Raw genomic sequence first — 20,247 nt, 5'->3', positions numbered from 1 at the left:
GCGGGCGGGGGCGCCGAGCGGCCCGGAGGGGGTGTGTGCGGGGGGCCGGAGGCGGCGGCTGTCAGAGTCGGCTCAGCCTGCGCTGGGGAACATCGGCCGCCTCCAGCTCCCGGCGCGGCCCGGCCCGGCCGCCTCAGGTGAGTCTCCCGCCCCGCCCGGGACCCTCCTCCGGCCCGCGGCCCATTCCGCGTCCCGGGAACGGTGCGCTCCCCGAGGGACCCAGGCTCCCAAACAGGACGCCCACCGCGCCCCGGGGCCTGCCCAGCGACGCCCCCCGACGCCCCACACTCACCCTTAACTCTTCCCTCACCGCCGCATACTTACGATTGCCCGCGCGGGAGGCAGCATCCCGCAGGGCCAGCTGCCGCCTCTGCTCTCGAATTCCTGTGGGGACCCCCGAGCGCCGCTGCCCCTGCTCGACCCCAAGTCTGGGGCCACTGGAAGATGCCCCCTGCTTGGGGGCGGAATCCAAGCTGCGCAGGTTCCTGGAGCCCGGCTGGGCCCTCCGGGATCCCGCGACCCCAGCGCCCCTGCGCAGCTCCCAGCCGAAGCTCCCTCCCAGGCCCAGGCGTCCCCCTCCCGCGGGGACTCCGTCTCTATTTTAGGGGAAGGGGAGGCTTAGCGGAAGCCCCGAGTTATAATTAGCCCCACTCGGGTTTCCTAGTTAATCTCCATCACCACCACCCCAGCTCAGGGCGGCGAGGGCTGGGTGAGGGGTGACCGGCGGGAGAGGGGGGAGTTCCGACCCGGGGAATTTTGATCCCTTGGCTGGAGATGCCGGAACCGCAGCAGCTGCTGCCCCAAAATAGCGCCCCTGCCCCTGCAGCCGGGGATCTCCGGAGCTCCGAGAACGCAGGCGTCCCGGCTCGCCCTTCAGACCCCTCGGCAATGTCCGCGAGCCCCCAGACCCCCGCCCCAAGTTCCCGGCTCCTGGACTCGGGGCGGGGAGCGCCGTCCTTTTCTCGGTCTCTACTGCCCCCCGCTGGCGGCAGCGTGCACCGCAGCATCGGATGGATGGGGGACTCGAGTCCTGTGGGGCCAGGGCTAGCGAGCCTGTTGGCTGAGACTAGGCGAGGGGGGTGCGCAGTTGACGGGCATCCAACGCGCTGTGTCAGACAGTGGATGAGGCGGGGCTGGGTGGGGCAGGGTGTGGAGTAGCCAGGATTTGGGGTACCCCGGGAACTGCGACTCCCACACCCTGAATGCCCAACCCACACCCCCCCAGGGTCCGGCCCTGGCCAACTGCATGAGAGGCTGAGCCTTCACGCCACCTCAAGCTCCCCCGTCGGCGCCTCCCGTCAGTGAGGGCCCCGCCCCTGTCGGGTGGCCTGTGCATGGCCCTCAGCCTCTGGTGCTGGTGCCCCGCACTGCTCGAACTGGGCCCAAGGCAGTCCACCCAGCTGGGGGAAGGAAGTGAGGGCGGTGGGTCTTCTGCGGGGCAGGGGAGGGTATCGCTTGGCAAGTGTGTCTCTGTTCCCTGCATTTGTCCGTCTGGGTGTATGTGTGTGTGCCTGATCTCCGTCCCCTCTTGCTTCTCCCTGTCTATGTCCTTGTCTCTGCCTGTCTCCCTCCCTCCCTCCATTTCTCTCCTTTCTGCCAACCTGCCCCACCTCCTCTGCAGCTCAGTGATAACCCCTGGGTAAGAGTGTTACCTAATCATCTCCTCCCTCCTGGCAGCTTTGAGCCTTCACCCTCTGCCTTTCTTTCTCCCGGCAGACGCCTGGCAGCCATGAGGCCCCCGCGGTGTCCCCTGCACACGCCCTCCCTGGCTTCCCCACTCCTTCTCCTCCTCTTCCTCCTGGGAGGAGGGGCAGAGGCTGAGGGCCCAGAGGACCCAGAGCTGCTGGTGACGGTGCGTGGGGGCCGGCTACGGGGCCTCCGCCTAATGGCCCCTGGGGGCCCTGTCTCTGCTTTTCTGGGCATCCCCTTCGCGGAGCCACCTGTGGGCCCCCGTCGCTTTCTGCCACCAGAGCCCAAGCGGCCCTGGCCAGGGGTGCTGAATGCCACAGCCTTCCAAAGAGTCTGCTACCAATATGTAGACACCTTGTACCCCGGCTTTGAGGGCACTGAGATGTGGAACCCCAACCGTGAGCTGAGCGAGGACTGCCTCTACCTCAATGTGTGGACACCGTACCCCCGGCCTGCGTCCCCCACCCCTGTCCTCGTCTGGATCTACGGGGGTGGCTTCTACAGCGGGGCCTCCTCCCTGGACGTGTATGATGGTCGCTTCCTGGCCCAGGCCGAGGGGACTGTGCTGGTGTCCATGAACTACCGGGTGGGAGCCTTTGGCTTCTTGGCCCTGCCGGGGAGCCGGGAGGCCCCAGGCAATGTGGGTCTACTGGATCAGAGGCTGGCACTGCAGTGGGTGCAGGAGAACGTAGCAGCCTTCGGGGGGGATCCAACGTCAGTGACTCTGTTTGGGGAAAGCGCAGGTGCCGCCTCCGTGGGCATGCACCTGCTGTCCCCACCCAGCCGGGGCCTGTTCCACAGGGCCGTGCTGCAGAGCGGGGCACCCAATGGGCCCTGGGCCACAGTGGGTGTGGGAGAGGCCCGCCGCAGGGCCACGCTGCTGGCCCGCCTCGTGGGCTGTCCGCCTGGTGGGGCTGGTGGCAATGACACAGACCTGGTGGCCTGCCTGCGGACGCGGCCGTCTCAGGATCTGGTGGACCACGAGTGGCATGTGCTGCCTCAGGAAAGCGTCTTCCGCTTCTCCTTCGTGCCTGTGGTGGATGGAGACTTCCTCAGTGACACGCCCGAAGCCCTCATCAATGCTGGAGACTTCCATGGCCTGCAGGTGACTAGTGGCTGGAGGGGGTGGAGCTGCTTCCTCTAGGCCTGTTCTTCACCTGCCCCTCCCCGTGGGGACCCAGGCATGAGGGCTCCTCAAAACCCACTCCCAAAGGCCCAGGCTTCTGGGCCCCATGGCCTGCTCCTCTTCCCTGAGGGCTCAATCCCAGGGTGGTCAGTGGGACAGAGAGGAAAGGAAATGTGGGTATATTTTCTCTTTCTCTCTTTCCCTTCCCCAATCTCGAACTCTCTTCCTCCCTGGTTCTGGGTCTATAACTGTTCATCTCTCTGGCTCTTTGTCCATCTGTTTCTGTCTGCCTGTCTGTCTGTGCTTCCCCTCCCCCCCATCCCTCCATCCTGTCCCCTCAGGTGCTGGTGGGTGTGGTGAAGGATGAGGGCTCCTATTTTCTGGTTTACGGGGCCCCAGGCTTCAGCAAAGACAACGAGTCTCTCATCAGCCGGGCCCAGTTCCTGGCCGGGGTGCGGGTCGGGGTCCCCCAGGCAAGTGACCTGGCTGCCGAGGCTGTGGTCCTGCATTACACAGACTGGCTGCACCCTGAGGACCCGGCGCGCCTGAGGGAGGCCATGAGTGATGTGGTGGGCGACCACAACGTCGTGTGCCCCGTAGCCCAGCTGGCTGGGCGACTGGCTGCCCAAGGCGCTCGAGTCTATGCCTACATCTTTGAACACCGTGCATCCACGCTCTCCTGGCCCCTCTGGATGGGGGTGCCCCACGGCTACGAGATCGAGTTTATCTTCGGGCTCCCCCTGGAACCCTCGCTAAACTACACTGTCGAGGAGAGAACCTTTGCCCAACGACTGATGAGATACTGGGCCAACTTCGCCCGCACAGGGTTAGCGGGGCTGAGGGGAGGAGGGCCTCCAGGATCCAGGGAGGCAAGGCGGGGGGGTGGGGGGTGAACAGACAGGGAGGGAGACAAGCAGAAAGGGCAGGGGGGGCCTCGAGTTCACAAAGGAAAGGAGACAAAGGGGGAGAGAGAGAATGACAAAGGAGACCCCAAGAGAAGGGAAGGAGGGAGGAAGGCAAGGTGGCAGATCCTGATGAGACAAGGACAGAGCTAAGGGAGGCAAAGAGAAGAGACAGACAAGGAGAGATAGACAAAGGAGTTACCAGAGCAGTTAGGAGTGTGGACTGTAGAGCTGGATCAATTGGACCAGTGATGATTTTTTTTAGCTGTGACACACACGAATGCATGCACACAGTTTACCTGTCTGAAGAAGGGGACCATAAATATCCCATCACATGGGTGTCCGCAGAAGTAAACATGATGTTTGTAGAGATAGGACTGGGCCTGAGTATATAGTAAGGGCTCAGTAAATCATAGCAATTTTTTAAATGGGAGAAACAAAGATGGAGCAGAAAAATTGAGGGAAAAAAAAAGAGGAACAACAGAAGGAGGGCAGGAGGAAGGGGAAGACTCCGGAGGACGCAGCATATTGGAAAAGAGAAAGGATGAAGGAGAAGGTGGGAGGGAGGAGACGGGGCTCTCCCTGGAGCCTAAGAGGGAACGGCATGGGTCAGGAAGCAGCCTGCCTCCTCCTACTCTCCATCTCCATTCCCCAGCCCCCAGGGGCTGAGCTTTCCCTTTCCTTCCGCAGGGACCCCAATGACCCCCGGGACCCCAAAGCCCCTCAGTGGCCACCATACACGGCGGGAGCGCAGCAGTACGTGAGCCTGAACCTGCGGCCGCTAGAGGTGCGGCGGGGGCTGCGCGCCCAGGCCTGCGCCTTCTGGAACCGCTTCCTACCCAAATTGCTCAGCGCCACCGGTACGCAGGGGCCAGCGGACAGGGGCTGGGAGGAGGCGGGGGAGAAAAGGGGCGCGGAGAGAGAGAGGGGGAACTGGGAGCCGGCCGGGTGTAACCCCTCTCTTCTCCCCCCAGCCTCGGAGGCCCCCTGCACCTGCTCAGGCCCCGCCCACGGGGAGGCGGCCCCGAGGCCCAGGCCCGGCCTCCCCCTGTCCCTCCTCCTCCTCCTCTTCCTCCTCCTCTCCCGGCTCCTGCGGCTGTGACCGCGGCCTCTTCCCCCTCCGGCCTCAGGGGGCCCCTCCTCTAATGAGTGGTCGAACTGTGGGGAAGGGCCCCACTCAGGGATCTCCGACCCAGCGGCCCTTCCCTCCTCAAACCGAGAAACTCAAACTGGACAGGGCTGGGGGCAGGGGGGTGGGGTGGGGTGGGGTGGGGGGAGGACACCTACGACCCATCTCAGGGATCCACACGCCTTTATTGTTTAAATGGAAATGAAAAAGCCAATTTTCTTTTTTTATAAAATTATTATTTGGAGCCTGAGCTTGGTGTTGGGGTGAGAGGGAGGCCCTAGGGCTAGATAGCACCCTCAGTGGGGCTATAACCGCCAACCATTTCTGTCTCTTCTCTTTTCCCCACCAACCCACGGATCCTCCTCCTCTGATCCCTTCTGTCCCCCTGTCTTCCGGTCATTTTCTCCCCCTCCCTCCTCCTTCCCGCCATCCTTCTCTGGCCCCGCCTCTACCCTCGTCCTTCCCCTGGTCTTCTGTCTGTCGCATGTTCTCCTGATCCTCTTTCCACCACCCAACGTGGTCTCCTGTATTCTCCGTGTGTCCTCCCTGAACTCACGCCCCCCTCCATGTCCGTTCCCGTCCTTCCCCATGTCCTCCCCCCCACCCACTTGCCGGGCACCCTGGCCGCAGACACGCTGGACGAGGCTGAGCGCCAGTGGAAGGCTGAGTTCCACCGCTGGAGCTCCTACATGGTGCACTGGAAGAACCAGTTTGACCATTACAGCAAGCAGGATCGCTGCTCAGACCTGTGACCCAGGAGGGACCCCCTCGTCCCGCTGCCCTGCCCGCTCCGCCCGGCACCTCAGCTGTATATACTATTTATTTAAGGGCTGGGATATAACACAGAGGATCCCTAGACCCTGCCCACCCACCCCCGACTTTCCCCTGGGGCTCCCCGCCCTCTGCATGACTCGGGCCGAGCCCCCTCCCCCGCGGTGCCTTCGCCCCTCTGGGCTGCCAATAAACTGTTACAGCCACAGGAGTGTGCGCGCCTGGGGAGCCAGGGTCCGGGCAGAATGCTTCAACCACTGGGATTGAGTGAATGGAGGGATGGGTGCTAAAGCCGGCGGGAAGAGCGGATCTGAGAGGTGGGGTGATGGGCTCCCGCGCCACGCCCCCGCCGCTGCGGCGAGTACATTCCGCCCCGCGAGGAGGAGCTCACGCCTGCGCAGTGAGGACGGCGGCGCGGACGCGGCGGTGCATTGTGGGAGCCCCGCGCAGCAGCTTGGTGCTGGTTGCTGCGGGGAGCGCCACGCGCTTAACCCTGGGGCCAGGCGACAGCGACTCCAGGGCCTGTACGCCGGTCCTGCCCGCAGTTAGCCCAAGACTCGGGGCCGAGAGGAAGCGCTAGAGCCCAGAGTTCTCCCTGGAGTTCGCTCCGCGCCGCCTGGAGGACGGATCTGCCCGGCCCGGCGACCGCCGCTCCCGCCCCCCGCCCTGGAGCCGCTGAAGGACGTCCATCTGGGCCTGGCTCAGCCCGGCCGCGGCGGCGGCCGCGCTCGCCTGGCCCTCCTCTCGGGCCATTACATTTACTATCATTACGGCTGCGACGGCGTGGACGACCGGGGCTGGGGCTGCGGCTACCGCACTCTGCAAACGCTGTGCTCGTGGCCAGAGGGCCGGCCGGCGGGCGTACCCGAACTGGCTGCAGTGCAGGCGGCCCTGGAGGACATGGGCGACAAGCCCCCCGGGTTCCGGGGCTCTCGGAGCTGGATCGGCTGTGTAGAGGCCAGCCTCTGCCTTGACCACTTCGGGGGTCCACAAGGGCGCCTACGTCACGTGCCCCGTGGAGCAGGGCTTCAGGGGGAACTGGAGAGGCTTTATTCCCACTTCGCAGGGGGCGGGGGACCTGTAATGGTTGGAGGGGATGCGGATGCCCGGTCAAAGGCCTTGCTGGGAGTGTGCCTGGGGCCAGGCACGGAAGCCTACGTCCTGGTATTGGACCCTCACTGCTGGGGTGCCCCGAAAAACTCCAGTGAACTACAGGCTGCTGGGTGGGTGGGCTGGCGAGAGGTGAGCACAGCCTTTGACCCCAACTCCTTCTACAACCTGTGCTTGACCAGCTGTAACTCGAAAAAGCAGCTGCCCACCCTGGACTGAGGCTTCTCTAGCGCCATACCCGTTGATCTAACCCATCTCAAAGGCAGAGGCTGCCTGATGTCAGACTCCCAGGAAGCCCCAGCAGAGCCTGGGATCTTTGGTGTCAATAAAGTGGCAAGGCCCAGCCAACCATGGCCCCAGCTAATTTTTGGGAGCATCTGGGTAAGTATATTACATATATACGTTAAGCCAGGAGTCACCACGCAAGTGCTTTTATTGGCAGTAGGGCTGAACGTACAAAAACTTCTCAGAGCTGGATGGGACAAGGCAGTCACAAGTATAGGTGATACCAGGAGTGAGGAAACGTATATGACTCAAAAGAAATCCACATCATCTGGAGCATCCAGGTCACGGTATTCCACAATGGCCCGTGGGTCTCCACGGACCATCCTGCGAGATAAGAAAGAGGTAAGATGGGGTGAGATTTGAGGGTTCCTGATAGGAAGTTTGAAGAGGGCCAAGAAAACTTAGACATCTTAGCCCAGTCTCACCTGTTTCGGGGTTTCCCAGGATAACCTCCCTGGCCTCGGAAGGCATCATAGTTCCCTCGGCCAGCACCATAGGGAGCATGGGGGTATGGAGGCCCTCCTGTGGGGACTGCAGGACGAACAGCACCAGCTATGAAAAAGATCAGTGTTGAGTTGAAAAACTGACCTCAACTACATCCTAGCTAAGTTTTCTTTCTCCCAGCCCCAGTCCAGGTCCTTTCAACTCCCTCTTACACTTACCTCCATAGCCCAAGATGGGGGGCCGGGGCTGACCATAGGGCATCAGGCCCTGGGGAGTCTGGTGTGGGTAGGGGAGTCCTGGGGTCAGACCTGGGGGGAGTACAATACGGACAGGGACATGAATTACTGCGGGAGGTGGGGGGCGGGCGGGGCGAGGCAGTGGCGGGAGATGGACAGCTGGCTTTTTAGTAATATGGCCTGAGAGTGGGGCGGAAACTTCTCAGGATACAACAAGTTAAAGAGAACCGGGAGGGGCTTCCGTGGTAGTGCAGTGGTTAAGAATCCGCCTGCCAATGCAGGGGACACGGGTTCGAGCCCTGGTCCTGGGAGATTCCCACATGCCGCGGAGCAGCTAAGCCCGTGCGCCATAACTACTGAGCCTGCACTCTGTAGAGCTCGCAAGCCACAACTACTGAAGCCCACGTGCCTAGAGCCCATGCTCCACAACAAAGAGTAGCCCCCGCTCGCCACAACTAGAGAAAGCCCGCGCACAGCAACGAAGACCCAACGCAGCCATAAATAAATAAATAAATAAATAAAACCAGGAGTCTCTGAACAGTCAAGGGAGAGGGAATGGGGCAGACCCTCATGGATCGTATCTTACTCTGGGCAGGGCCAGGTGGCTGAGCTGGCTTGATCTCAGGCAGAGCTGGTCGCTTGGCATCGGTGAGAAAGTTGTTAAAAAATGCTACCTCCTTCTTTACTTCCTCAATTTTCTCTGCATGCTTGTTGAAAATATGTTTGCGTACAAACTCAGGGCCCTGGGTGAACAGAGGAGGGGGTGAGAACTGAGTCAGCAATGAGGGTTCCCTAGCTCCCCAGACCCAACTGCAAGGACACTCCACCTCCCCTCCGTCTCGTCTCAATGAGCAGTTCCTCCCCAGGCTCTGAGGAGGCTTCCCGGTTGAACCCTCGCCTCCCACAGTCCTAACACACAAATGTCTAACATCCCAGACCTTGAATTTCTTGCCACTGAGAGGGCACAGCCACTTATCCTTGCCCAGTTCCTGGGTGTTGGAGGTCACAAACTTTTCCACTTCCTGCTCAGGGTCTTTGCGACCCATCTTCTGGGCCTCTTCCTCTGAAAGAGATTCCCGCACACTCAGCAGCGGAGTCAGCTTCTCCTCAAATGTCTTCTGCCATTCTAGCACTGTGGTTTGGGAACAGACGGGGAGACCAGGTTGGAGAAGGGAGCCCGGAGGTGGGGATTAGAGGAGAGTGTGGCAGAGCATTGCTACCAGAGCAGAACTAAGGCCAGAGGCAGCTGGGAGAGAGGGAAACCAGGAGTAGGAAAGCTGGGAGCTCACCTTCTCCATGACTGATGCGGTTGGGCGGCATGGGCCCCCGAACATGGATGATGCCACAGCGGTTGGGCATCTCATCCTCATTGGGGTACTCGCACGTGTTATAATAATCCAGGGAATGCACGATGCGCAAATAAAGGAGGAGTTTGTCCAAAACCTAAGAGAAATGAGAAGCTGAGAGTTCCCCATACATTTGCCCCTTTACTGCCCCGAGCCAGGCTCTCCCACGCCCCACACACTCTGCACCCACTGGCACCTTGATCAGCTTCTCATCCCGCTCCACGTTGATCTCTGCTGGGTTCCCTTCCTTAGGAGGCTCCTCAGGAGGGGCACCCCCACTGCTCCCCAGCAGCTCCTCCTCCTCAGCACTCACTTCCTCAATCAGGTAGTCAGTGATATTCTTCAAGATGGGGTTCTGCGAGGGCAAACTCTGGTAGGGTGAGAGAGGTGGAGCAAACAAAACTCAGGGTAGCCTAGGAACCTTCTCATTTGACAAGCCCATGTGGGGCAGAAAGGAGTTCAGGGCTCAGCTGGGCTGCTACATTTGCCTCATTATTTGTCTTAATTTGTGTACGTGTTCTGCCCTAGCCGATAAATAATCACTAATACCAATCTGTTTTGTTGGAAGCTGGAGATGCTGCCCAGGAGGAGAGGGGCAAAGACAGGGGTGGGTACAAGGGGGTCGATGCTACAGATCAGGTAAGGCCAGAGGTGCCCACAGCAGATGAGGGGGAACCAGCGGCTTTTCAGCAAGTCCCACGAGGAGTCACTGACCGTCGGCAGAGGAGGCGTCCCAGGCTCAGAGGCCCAGAGCTGGGTCCTGTCGTCCAGCGTGTGGATCAGCTTGGCCGCCAGCTTGATGTCGTTGCGCACGATCTGCTTGTGCTGGGTGATGCCGTTGATGTTGCGGACGCGACGGGTCAGGTCTCTGTTCACACCAGGGCTCAGCTCACACTCCCGGAGCTGGAGGAGACTAGGAGGCTCACCAACACTTGCCCAAGAAGAGCCACTCAAAGACTGGCCCGACCGAGCGCGCTAGCGATCAGACTGAGCTCCCTAAGGACAGGGACCAGGGGTGTCTCGTTCACGGGAACAGTCTCAGAGCCAAACCCAGAGACGACTGCGTACAATTCACGTGAGCAGACTAAATGGATGAAATAAGGAGCAGATGGATGAAGCCATCCATGAACGAAGGGATCAGAGACTGTGTGGAGCAGGGGGAGCCCCGCCTTCTCTCCCTCAATAGCCCCATGCCCAGGACTCACTCGGATATTCTGCAGGTTCCAACAGATCTCTTTAATGTTAACGCTGCGGTCAAAGGTCACCCAGCCACGACGGAAAAACCTAAACAAGAAAATGTCAGCATAACCCTGGGATGGACGTGATGTTGGCCACCAATCTTCCCCTGCACCTTTTCCCCAAGGTATCCAGGGTCACACCTCCCTCCATTCCTTACCTCCTCTCGGGCTGGGGCTCCGATAATGCCACACGCATAAAGCCGGGATATCTTTTACAAAGCTGGAAAAGCAAAGAAACAGAAGCCCCACTTTGTGATTCAAGGATTCACTTCTTCCTCCAATCCCCATGTCCTCAGAACCCTGGGGAACTGCCTTTTCATCTTTCCTTGGACTAGGAAGAAACAATTAAGGGCTTAAGAATAACAGCACTTGAAAGCAAACCACGCAACCAGGGCCAGCCTCTTTGAAGGGCGTGGGCCCATGGGAAGGGGGCCTCCCCGTCAGAGAAACAGAGATGTAGGTCAGAAGCAGTGCCAGCTTATCTTCTCGCTGTCGCCCCCACCCAAAGGAATGGAGCCTGGGCGTCATCCCTGCCCCCAGTACCATTCTTCCCCACTCACAGAAATGATCTCAGCCCGGGAGATGTTGGGCGCGATGTTGCGCATGAAGAGAGAGCAAGTCTTATGCAGCGGTCGGGGTTTACATTCCAGCCCAGGAGCGTCCTTGGGCTTCTCCCTCTCTTCTTCCTTGGGCTTCCCCTTTTCCTTGAGTGCTTCCTCTATGCAGGAAGTGGTGGGAGGTGGTGAAAATTTATTGTCAATTGAGGAGGGGAGGGTAGAGAAGCTGTCAAACCTCCCCGCACCAGTCCCTCCCAAAAGGCCACCCTCCCATCAATTTCACCAACCTCTCACCTCCCCCTGCCACACCGGTCAGTATGAAGAGACTGGACTAGAAGCAAAGAAAATAAAACCTACCAGCCTCCTCCTTCTCCTCCTCGGCCTGGCCACTCTCCGACTCCGACTCCGACTCGGACACACTGCCTTCGTCAAAGCTGTCATCACCACTATGCTTCCTATTCCGCTTCTTGCTGCTCTGTAAGAGCCACAGCAAGGGGAGGTGAGTCAGGTACCAGGACCCAACCCCAACACTGACCCTGTGCAAGGGAGAGGCTACCTTTTTGGCTTCTTTCTCAGAGTCTTCTTTCTTCTCTTCCTTGTCCCCATCACCCTCGGATTTCTTAGTTTTGTCATCACTAGAACTGTCGTTTTCAGCCTACAGGTAGAGACAAATCACCAGGGATGTTGGTCTCCCCTTCAGCCTTTGTCAGAGGGCCCTGCCCACGCTCCACAGCTGAGCCCACAAGTTCGCCTCTCCCCCACCCGAGACACAACCCCCGAAGCAGCTCCATTCTCCTCCCCCGGCCGCACAGGCAGCACCCAGAAGCCTCAGCACTCAGACCTGTTTGCCATCTTCTTTCTTGTCATCCTTCTCATTGGCCTTGCGTTCTCCGTCGCCCAGGCCTGGTCCAACCCGGCCTTCCTCTTTCTTGCTGGGCTCCCCGGGCTTTCCCGCCTGTTCCTCCTCCTCCTCCTGCTCCAGGATACGTAGGTCATTCTCTGTACCTCCTTCCATCTTAATCACAGCTACCAACAAAGGGAGCAGAGATCACCATCCAAGGGCCCTGGCCTTCAGCCTCTGGCTTTCTGTCCATCTTTCTTTCCATTTTCAACCAAGACCTTGGTCACCAGACAATCCCACCCCTCCCAATCCACCCACCTGCATCCAGCATCTTGACAATGGCATCAGCTTTGTCTATGTCCAGCAGAAGATTATCAAACCAGCCGCTCTCCATGAGGGACAGGAATACCCTTAGTCGGTTTTGCAGGGCCCCCCGGGCCTCCTGCCGACGCTTCCCCACCTCATCTGGGTGGTACTTAGACCGAAACCTGGGAAGGAAGTGGGGAGGGAAGAGGCCAAACGGTCACTGGAGGCCAGAGCCAGGACATGGGGAGGGGCCCAGGAAAATCAGGGGAAAGCCCCCATCCTCTCACACCCACAAAAGATCATAAAAGCAGAGATATGGGGAGAGGGGTGCACCAGAACCACCCAATCCCCCCAAAAGGAACCAGAGGTTATGCTCTGAGAAAATCTAGGGAAGAGCCAGGAACTAAGAGCTCTGGATCTGGAAAGAGCATGACTACAGGGGGAGCCAGGGCTGGAGGCAGACTGACTGCCCTGAGTATCTGGGAAACACAAATTTTAAAAAGTGTAGTTTCCCAAAGCTTCCCAGAGGAACGCTAAGGAAATAGTAGGCCCCAAAGAACCTCCCTCTCCTTGCCAACCCCAAACTAGAGTCATTAAAAGGACTGCTCCCACCAGCTCCCTCCATCCCTTGGTGGAAGACAGGGAAACCTGAAATCACCAGAAAGGAAAAGCCAAAAATGGCAGGATACCTTTCTCCCCCCTTGGGAAGATAAGCAGATGGTGAGGGGACAGGGAAAGAGCAAAGGGAGAAACTGAAGTGCCCTTATAACCTCAGGTACTGCCCACAGGGATCGAGAGAGGACAGGGTGGGGAGTTAGGGTAGATCATGAAAAAGGAAAACACTTAAATTAGGACCCTGGGCAGGGGGGCAGGAGTAGGGGGGAGGGACAGAAGAAATTAGGAAAATTATGCAAAAAAGAAAGGGGAAAGTGAGAGAAAGTCCCAGAAGTCAAAAACAAAAAGGAAAACTAAAGACCAAACAGACTAGGGGGAGAAAAAAAAAAACAGTAGGAAGAAGCGTTAGGCAGGAGCAAGAACAAGGACGGAGAAAGAATGAAAGGTTCACGAGAGAGTGAGACAAAGACACAGAATAGGAAGAGGAGACAGTGACAGAACAGTGACAGAACAGAACCGCGAGGTGAGCGTGAGAGGAAAGGAAAGCCGCAGGCATCACCTCCAGGATCTTTACCTTGGCCGCTTGGTCAAACAGAGCTCAAGATTTAACTAGCCGCGCCCAGGGCCCATGCTGGCTGGTGGGCCACCGGCTGGCTCCTGGCTGGGGCGCCCGGCCCAGATGCCCCACCCCCGCGGGACTCCGCGGTGGTGGCCCTGACTGACTAGCTGCCTGAGCAATCACATTCAGCTAAACCGCTGCATTGTGCACAGCAGTGCCCTGCCTGTCTGCCTGGCCGGGGCAGCGCCGTCAGCCCAGGGGCTCATGTATGGGCTGGGTATGGTGGGGGTGGAGGTGGGTTTGCTCCGAGCTCCGTCGATGAGCGGGTGTAGTTCCCAGTTCTGGCTCTTTTCAAGGAGGAGGAGCAGAAAGAGGATGAGGAGGAGGAGGAGCAGGAAGGGGGGAAAAGATGGTTGATTAAAATTAAAACATCCACAAAAGGAAAAAAATTAAAATTCTTTTTCTGTCAAACGACACTGAGATCTTTGCTTTTCTTGTCTGGATTCACTCGTTGCTTTTGGGAGGATGCCGTAGCCACACAGGGTCCCGGCGATCAGGGATGACAGTGACCCAGTATCAGCGAGTGGGAAGCAGTCTGTCTGCTGCCCCAAGGGAACAGGTGGCTCTGGCCAGCTGCCTGGAGGCGTCTCACTCGCTGAGGACAGTGGGGAAGGGAGATGGCGTGGGGGCCGTGGCGGACATGGAAGTGAGGAGGAGAACCCATCAGCCAGTGCTGTGACGCTTCCCATCCCCCACCCCCAGGAAGTTCTGGATTGGGGAAAATGGGAAGAGGACAGGGCTGCAGGCTCCGCTGGCGGGGCCAGGGGAAACATGCCAGGGAGAAGACAGCAGGAGAGGAGGGGCACTCACCACTCCTCATCTTTATGAGCCAGGAAGAAATCCTGCATCTGCTGCCTCCGGAAATCCAGCTTGTAGTCGTTATAGCGCTTAACGGCCTCTGTCTCATCCACAGAGTCATCCAAAGACAGGAGGAACTCCTTGAAGGTCTTCATCACAGGTGGCGGCACACCCAAGTCGATCTCTGCTATGCTGCCCAGCCTGAGGGGGGGCCCGGTCAGGAAGTCTTGGTTGTGGGGGAAGAGGGTGGGGGGATGGCGGGCCAAGGTAGCCTGCTGCCCCCTTCCTTCGCCCACCAGGGACATGACCCCAGGCGCCAGCTGCGGCCACCCCCACAGGCACGCCAGTGTGCCTGACCCACTTCTCCTGGCTCCAGCCGTGGTCTTCAGCAGCCCCAATCCATGCCCCAGGCCTACCGACTCCCTTCTCCCAAGAACCCCAGAACAGCAGGTCCTTACCTGGCCTGGATAGGCAGAACATGGTGCTGCATGATGTGGACGTCTGGATGGACCCAGGGCTGAGGGGGGCCGTAAGCTGGGCCCCCACCCCCCCCAGCATAGGGCATCTCATAGCCACTGTGGTATGGGTCAGAGCTGTGCTCATCCCTGAGGGTGGGGGACACAAAAGTCAGACAGAGAAGGCCATCATGTCTCCTGAGCACAAAGGCAGATGGGACTGAGGGAGGGGCACACCTGCAATGTGGTCTCTCACCCAAGGGTTTAGAGGAACCAAAAAAGATGGGTTTATGGGAACTTTGAGAAAAGGAAATGACCAAGAAAGTTCTCAGCAGAAGTGAGGGAAGACAGCTGAGGCTCAGGTAGAACTGAGGCTGAGGAGAGAAGACAGAGAAACCGTGGCCATCTCACCAGTCTCGCCTCATGCGCTTCTGTGGGGGGCTGAGCTCATGTCGGGGAGGAGAGAAGCGCTCTCGCCGATTCCTGTCATAGTCACGATATTCACCCCGACTGCGGCGCTCCCGGCCACGGTCCCACTCTCTGGAGATAAGAACAAGTAGCGGTAAATAAGACACAGTTGGATATCCCAAGATCACACTTTTGGACAGGCCCTTCGCATCGTATTTGAGACACGAGACTAAAAGCCTGAAATTATAAAACTTCCCTCTAAGAGGAAAAAAACTCTTGTCTACTTCCATCACTTCGGCCATTACCCACAAACTGATGGCCTGCCAACTCCTCCAGGCTGGCCTTTTTCCTGAGCTTCAGACCAACATCAACAACCCCTCCTAGACAGCCACTGTCACCTCAAAATCAACAGGTCAGAATCGAGCTGATTATTTCTATCACTATATTGGGCCCAAACTTGCTTCCGCCATCCTGTTTCCCACTCTCAGTTGCACCAACATCATCGCCAGGTATCCAGTTATCAAGTGTCACCCTCACCACTAATTTGTTACTGGCTTGTTAATCCTCTGCCTCAAATCCTATGAAAGCTGTCCTTTTCCGTGCCATCCCCACAAACTCTGCCCTAGTCCATGGGCCCTGGTCCTGGCCATTTCTCCTTTAAGTGCAGCCTTGGTTTGTCTTCTCTACCTCTGGTCTCTCCCCTTCCTCCACTCCAAGGTCAAAGTGATCTTTCTCAAACACAAATCCAATCATGCCATGCCCTTGCTTAAATGCCAGTGCAAAATACTATTCAAAACCTTGGTTCCGGGCTTCCCTGGTGGCGCAGTGGTTAAGAATACACCTGCCAATGCAGGGGACACGGGTTCGAGCCCTGGTCCAGGAAGATACCACATGCCGTGGAGCAACTAAGGCCATGCACCACAACTACTGAGCCTGCGTTCTAGAGCCCACAAGCCACAACTACTGAAGCCCATGTGCCTAGAGCCCATGCTCCGCAACAAGAGAAGCCACCGCGATGAGAAGCCTGTGCAACGCAATGAAGAGTAGCCCCCGCTCGCCACAACTAGAGAAGCCCACGTGTAGCAACGAAGACCCAACGCAGCCATAAATAAATAAATAAATAAATAAATAAATAAATAAATAAATAAATTGGATTTATTTGGGGGGAAAAAAACCCAAAAAACCCTTGGTTCCTGGCTGTCATTCCAGGTTCTCTACCCGTTACCAGCCAACCCCATCTCCATCTTAACAAAATAAAAAAGAAAATCCTCTGCTATAACCCAGTGGTTTTCAAACTTTTCAGTCTTGGGACCCCCTTACACTCTTAAAAATTATTGAAGATTGAAGAGCTTTTGCTTATGTGGGTTAGATCTATCAATACTTAACTGTATTCATAATTAGAACAGAAAAAAATACCTAATAATTTTGAAGTTATATAATAACATAAACTACATATTTATATATTTTTATAAACAATGGCTATTTTACAAAAAAATTTTAGTGAGAAAAGTTGCATCATTATTTCATTTACAAATCTTTTCAAGGTCTGGCTTAATAAGAGGCAGCTGGATTCTCATAGTATATACTTCTCCATTCAACCTATTATGATACGCTGTTTGGTTGAAAAATATGAAGAAGATCTGGCCTCACGGTGATATGTAGTTGGAAAAGGGAACACTTTAATAACCTTTTCAGATAGCTGGGGATATTCTTTGTTTTTGATACTACCCAAAACTTGGCAAGAGATAGCTTCTTAAAGTCTAGCTGCAATGTTGAATCTGAAACTAAATCAGTGAACATTTTGTACTCTGCTATATTAAAATTCATTACTCTACCTTGCTCTTTGAAAAGATCTTCACACATCTCATTACACAGTATCAAAATATAATTGTTAGTATCACTCCCTATCTCACCAGAAAAGTCTTTAAAGTAATGGGAAGCTGTCAAGCTGACACTGGTAGGTACAAGTTTTCCAAAATTTTAGTTTACACTGGGAAGTTCCACTTCCTCACTGGCAAAAAAACTGACAATTTTCCTTAAAGTAACAAGTTCTCTTAGCTTTTTTCAAAATGTCTACCAAATACCCAGATATGAATAAGCACTGTTTGATAGCCTTTCATTCAGGTAACAAACCTGAAGTGTGGGTGGGGGGGGGAGGATGAGGACTGTTAGTTCAGCTCACAACTCAATCCCACAAATGCTCCTCAAGGTAAGCACCATACCATATGCAGAAGTGCTTTATGCATACTTCCTATCATCACACGTATTGAAAACCATATAGTCGGCCTTCCCTGGTGGCGCAGTGGTTAAGAACCCACCTGCCAATGCAGGGGACACAGGTTCAAGCCCTGGTCCGGGAAGATCCCACATGCTGCGGAGCAACTAAGCCCGTGCGCCACAACTACTGAAGCCCACACGCCTAGAGCCCGTGCTCCACAACAAGAGAAGCCACCGCAATGAGAAGCCTGCACACCACAACCAAGAATAGCCCCCGCTCGCCGCAACTAGAGAAAGCCCGCACGCAGCAACAAAGACCCAATGCAGCCCAAAATAAATAAAATAAATTAAAAAGAAAAAAAAAACAGTTGTAAGCTCAAAGACCTCTTAGGAATTTTGAGAACCACTACTCTAAAAAAACTAGAACACATGCTTTTTTCTGTGCACAACATTATGCCCCCAACTCCAACGTGCACACTCCACCTGTGTCTGAGGAATCCCCACTCATCTTTCCAAGCCTTGCTAGGTGTCCCTTTCCTGTCGCTCTCCCCTACAACACCTCCACCACTTGTCCCCTCCCTCAGATCTGTTCCCTCAACATTTCACATCTTCATCATGACCTCTCATATATACTCATTTGCAAAATACACCCAAGGCCATTTTGCCCCACACTCCAAACCCCAGACTGTAAACTCCTTAAGGGCAATAACTGTACCTTAGACAGCTTCAGGACACCTTTTGTTGTCATCTGACATTCTTAGAAGATACTAAACAAAACAAAGTGCCACATAAAGTCTCCACAGTGAAGAGATATACCGACTGAACGATTTACTGAACTCACTTTTCAGAACAACACTGAATGAATAAATGCTATTGCAATAAGCCACCTCAAACTCTTTTTTCCTGATAACCTGTTTCCAAATCAAGCCTGCGCCATGAACTCACCGATTAGATATTTATGATGTCCCTTAGATAAAAGTCTTCCACGGTTCCTTTAAATATCAGCTGTTTCTTTTTTTTATATATACATTTATTTATTTAATTTTGGGGTCTTTGTGGCTACTCGTAGGCTTTCTTTAGTTGCATTGTGCAGGCTTCTCATTACGGTGGCTTCTCTTGTTGCGGAGCACGGGCTCTAGGTGCTCGGGCTCAGTAGTTGTGGCTCGCGGCCCCTAGAGCACAGGCTTAGTAGTTGTGGTGCATGGGCTTAGTTGCTCCTCGGCATGTGGGATCTTCCTGGACCGGGGCTTGAACCCATGTCCCCTACATTGGCAGGCGGATTCCCAACGACTGCGCCACCAGGGAAGCCCCTACCAGCTGTTTCTTAACAAAAACACCTCAACTATAATTAACTCAAGAACATCCCAAAAAGCTAATCACTAGCTGAGTCAAACCTAATCAATTAACCCAACCATCACTATTCAAAGAACTCTTTCAGTTTTTAGGCTAGACTATTACAAGAAATTTACATATCCTTCTAGGGTACTTGTCTGACAACCTCTCCAGTCAAGTCAATTCTGTAATACTACTCTTTTTGAATCAACATTTTTGGGGTATAATTTACAAACAATAAAACACACACACAAACACTGGTTTTTCATACTCAAACTCTTACCTCTATTGCTTTGATCTGCTGGACATTTCAAAAATCAAGCCACAGCTAGCTCCTTGGCCAAGAGCAAATAGGCTGAACCACATGAAACGGTCAAGTATGAGCGATTTCATATGGTTCGTTCTAATAAAACCTTAAGGGAAATGCAACGAGACTTGAATGCAAGAGAATAAGACGGGGGACGAAATTAAGAAAAAGCAGTGTCTTACCGATCATTCCAATCATCCCCTCGACGTCTTTCATCTCTTTCCCGGGAACGGTCATAGTCGCTGCGCTCTCGTCTAAACTTGTCCCTGCGCCTTCGATCATACTCGTCATCACTGTCACCCATGGCGCGGAAAGAGGGGCCTGGAGCCCGGACAGGAATAATCGGGGTGTTGGACAATAACGACAGGAGCAAAGGACTCCCCCCGCTTGGAGCAGCACGCCCGCCTCCCTCCGCAAAGGCCAACCTTCCGCTGTCCCCGCCATCCTAAGCCCTCGGCCCAGGCAGCTGTAGGGATCCGACTCTCCACTCGCCCCCAGGGGCCTCCACGCCCACCTCCCCGCCCACCCGCAGGCCCCTGTCCCAGCTGCCGGCCCCAGCCCGGCTCTCCAGGCCCCTCCCCTCCCCCACCAGAGAGCGGTGGCGGCCGTTCTTCTCGCGCTCAGGCCAGCAGATTCTCCCGGTGACCTGGGCCCGCCCCTTGCCTCGGGCGCGCGACGGGGACTGCGAGTGTGAGAGGGAGACACGGGGCTCTCAGCGACGGGGCCGGATAGACGCGAAGAAAGTGGGACAGCAGAGGATGGGCGATCGGCTCGCGCCGCCCGAGCTGCGCCTGCGTCACCCGCAGAACAGCGCCTCGGCTCACACACTACAACCCCTGGTGCCTGATCTGGAACCAACTCAAAGAGGCAAAGGCGGGGAGCACCGGGGGCTGATGGGAAGGGGCGGGGACCCGGAAGTCTCGCGAGCTTTCCAGGACGAGAACTGCGGGCGAGAGGAACTACGGGAGCAGAGCGGGACCAAGCGTAGCTTCGGGAGAGAGCTAGAGAGATAAAACCGTCTGGGCGTGAGGGAAAGTTTCCTCCTGCCGAGGTCGAAGGTCGCGCTTTCCCGGATGTGCCCGGTGTCTGAAACAGTTCGCGTCCAGCCGCTTTCTCCCCAGCTTTGATCACAGAGCCTCCGGACCTCATCGGGGGTGGTTCCCCCCTCTCCTTGCGCAGGGCACGGGTTTGGGGAGTGAGGGCGTTTAGCGGATACGGCAACCATTTTAAAGCATTTTCTACCATTTTGTGGTCCCATCAGAGAACCAGCCTTTGTTGGTGCCTCAGCACGTGCTACCTGCAAAATCCATTGTTCCTGCTCTTCTTCCAGAAAGGCACCCCATCTTTAAGCAAAAGTGGTAAACCCCAACCAGTACTTTGATAGGATCGGTTATACGTTTAGGGCCTGACCACCAAGCAGGATCTGGGTTGCCCCAGATTAAATGCACCGCCCCCCCTCCCTTGTTCAGTGAGTTGAGTGTGAAGATTTGTTTAGAATAGGAAATGCTGCCTCCCT

General features: G+C 56.2%; 3 protein-coding genes across 6 annotated transcripts; 2 read left to right on the top strand and 1 right to left on the bottom strand.

The window, feature by feature from the left end:
* Positions 1 to 1,729: 1,729 nt before the first annotated feature.
* Positions 1,730 to 5,598, top strand: ACHE (acetylcholinesterase (Cartwright blood group)). 3 transcript variants are annotated; one of them, XM_060078481.1, is made up of 4 exons: positions 1,730 to 2,794; positions 3,421 to 3,641; positions 4,408 to 4,577; positions 5,477 to 5,598. In XM_060078481.1, exons 1-4 carry the CDS (start codon positions 1,730 to 1,732, stop codon positions 5,596 to 5,598), a joined length of 1,578 nt encoding a protein of 525 aa, XP_059934464.1. The 3 variants fall into 3 exon arrangements, with proteins under 3 accessions (XP_059934464.1, XP_059934462.1, XP_059934463.1); XM_060078479.1 differs by having other exon boundaries at positions 3,157 to 3,641; XM_060078480.1 differs by lacking the exon at positions 5,477 to 5,598 and adding an exon at positions 4,692 to 4,819 and having other exon boundaries at positions 3,157 to 3,641.
* Positions 5,599 to 6,073: 475 nt separating this feature from the next.
* On the top strand, positions 6,074 to 7,063 carry UFSP1 (UFM1 specific peptidase 1 (inactive)). The gene has a single exon (XM_060078709.1). The coding sequence runs from the start codon at positions 6,518 to 6,520 to the stop codon at positions 6,944 to 6,946; it is 429 nt and encodes a 142-aa protein (XP_059934692.1). The 5' UTR covers positions 6,074 to 6,517; the 3' UTR covers positions 6,947 to 7,063.
* Positions 7,064 to 7,142: 79 nt separating this feature from the next.
* Positions 7,143 to 19,608, bottom strand: SRRT (serrate, RNA effector molecule). Of its 2 annotated transcripts, none has more exons than XM_060120170.1 (20): positions 19,321 to 19,608; positions 18,914 to 19,052; positions 14,879 to 15,007; positions 14,471 to 14,617; positions 14,025 to 14,213; positions 11,993 to 12,162; positions 11,675 to 11,859; positions 11,390 to 11,488; positions 11,191 to 11,308; positions 10,837 to 10,994; positions 10,435 to 10,496; positions 10,244 to 10,322; positions 9,753 to 9,941; positions 9,235 to 9,408; positions 8,982 to 9,135; positions 8,631 to 8,824; positions 8,279 to 8,435; positions 7,675 to 7,776; positions 7,438 to 7,564; positions 7,143 to 7,336 (listed from the first exon to the last, which is right to left on the bottom strand). In XM_060120170.1, the coding sequence occupies exons 2-20, from the start codon at positions 19,033 to 19,035 to the stop codon at positions 7,261 to 7,263; spliced, it is 2,631 nt and encodes an 876-aa protein (XP_059976153.1). In that variant the 5' UTR covers positions 19,036 to 19,052; positions 19,321 to 19,608; the 3' UTR covers positions 7,143 to 7,260. The 2 variants fall into 2 exon arrangements, with proteins under 2 accessions (XP_059976153.1, XP_059976154.1); XM_060120171.1 differs by having other exon boundaries at positions 7,675 to 7,764.
* Between the last annotated feature and the right edge of the window lie 639 nt (positions 19,609 to 20,247).

The sequence above is a fragment of the Mesoplodon densirostris genome, chromosome 16 (genome assembly GCF_025265405.1).
Source record: "Mesoplodon densirostris isolate mMesDen1 chromosome 16, mMesDen1 primary haplotype, whole genome shotgun sequence".
Lineage (NCBI taxonomy): Eukaryota > Metazoa > Chordata > Mammalia > Artiodactyla > Ziphiidae > Mesoplodon > Mesoplodon densirostris.
This window is presented reverse-complemented; position numbering and strand designations above follow the sequence as displayed.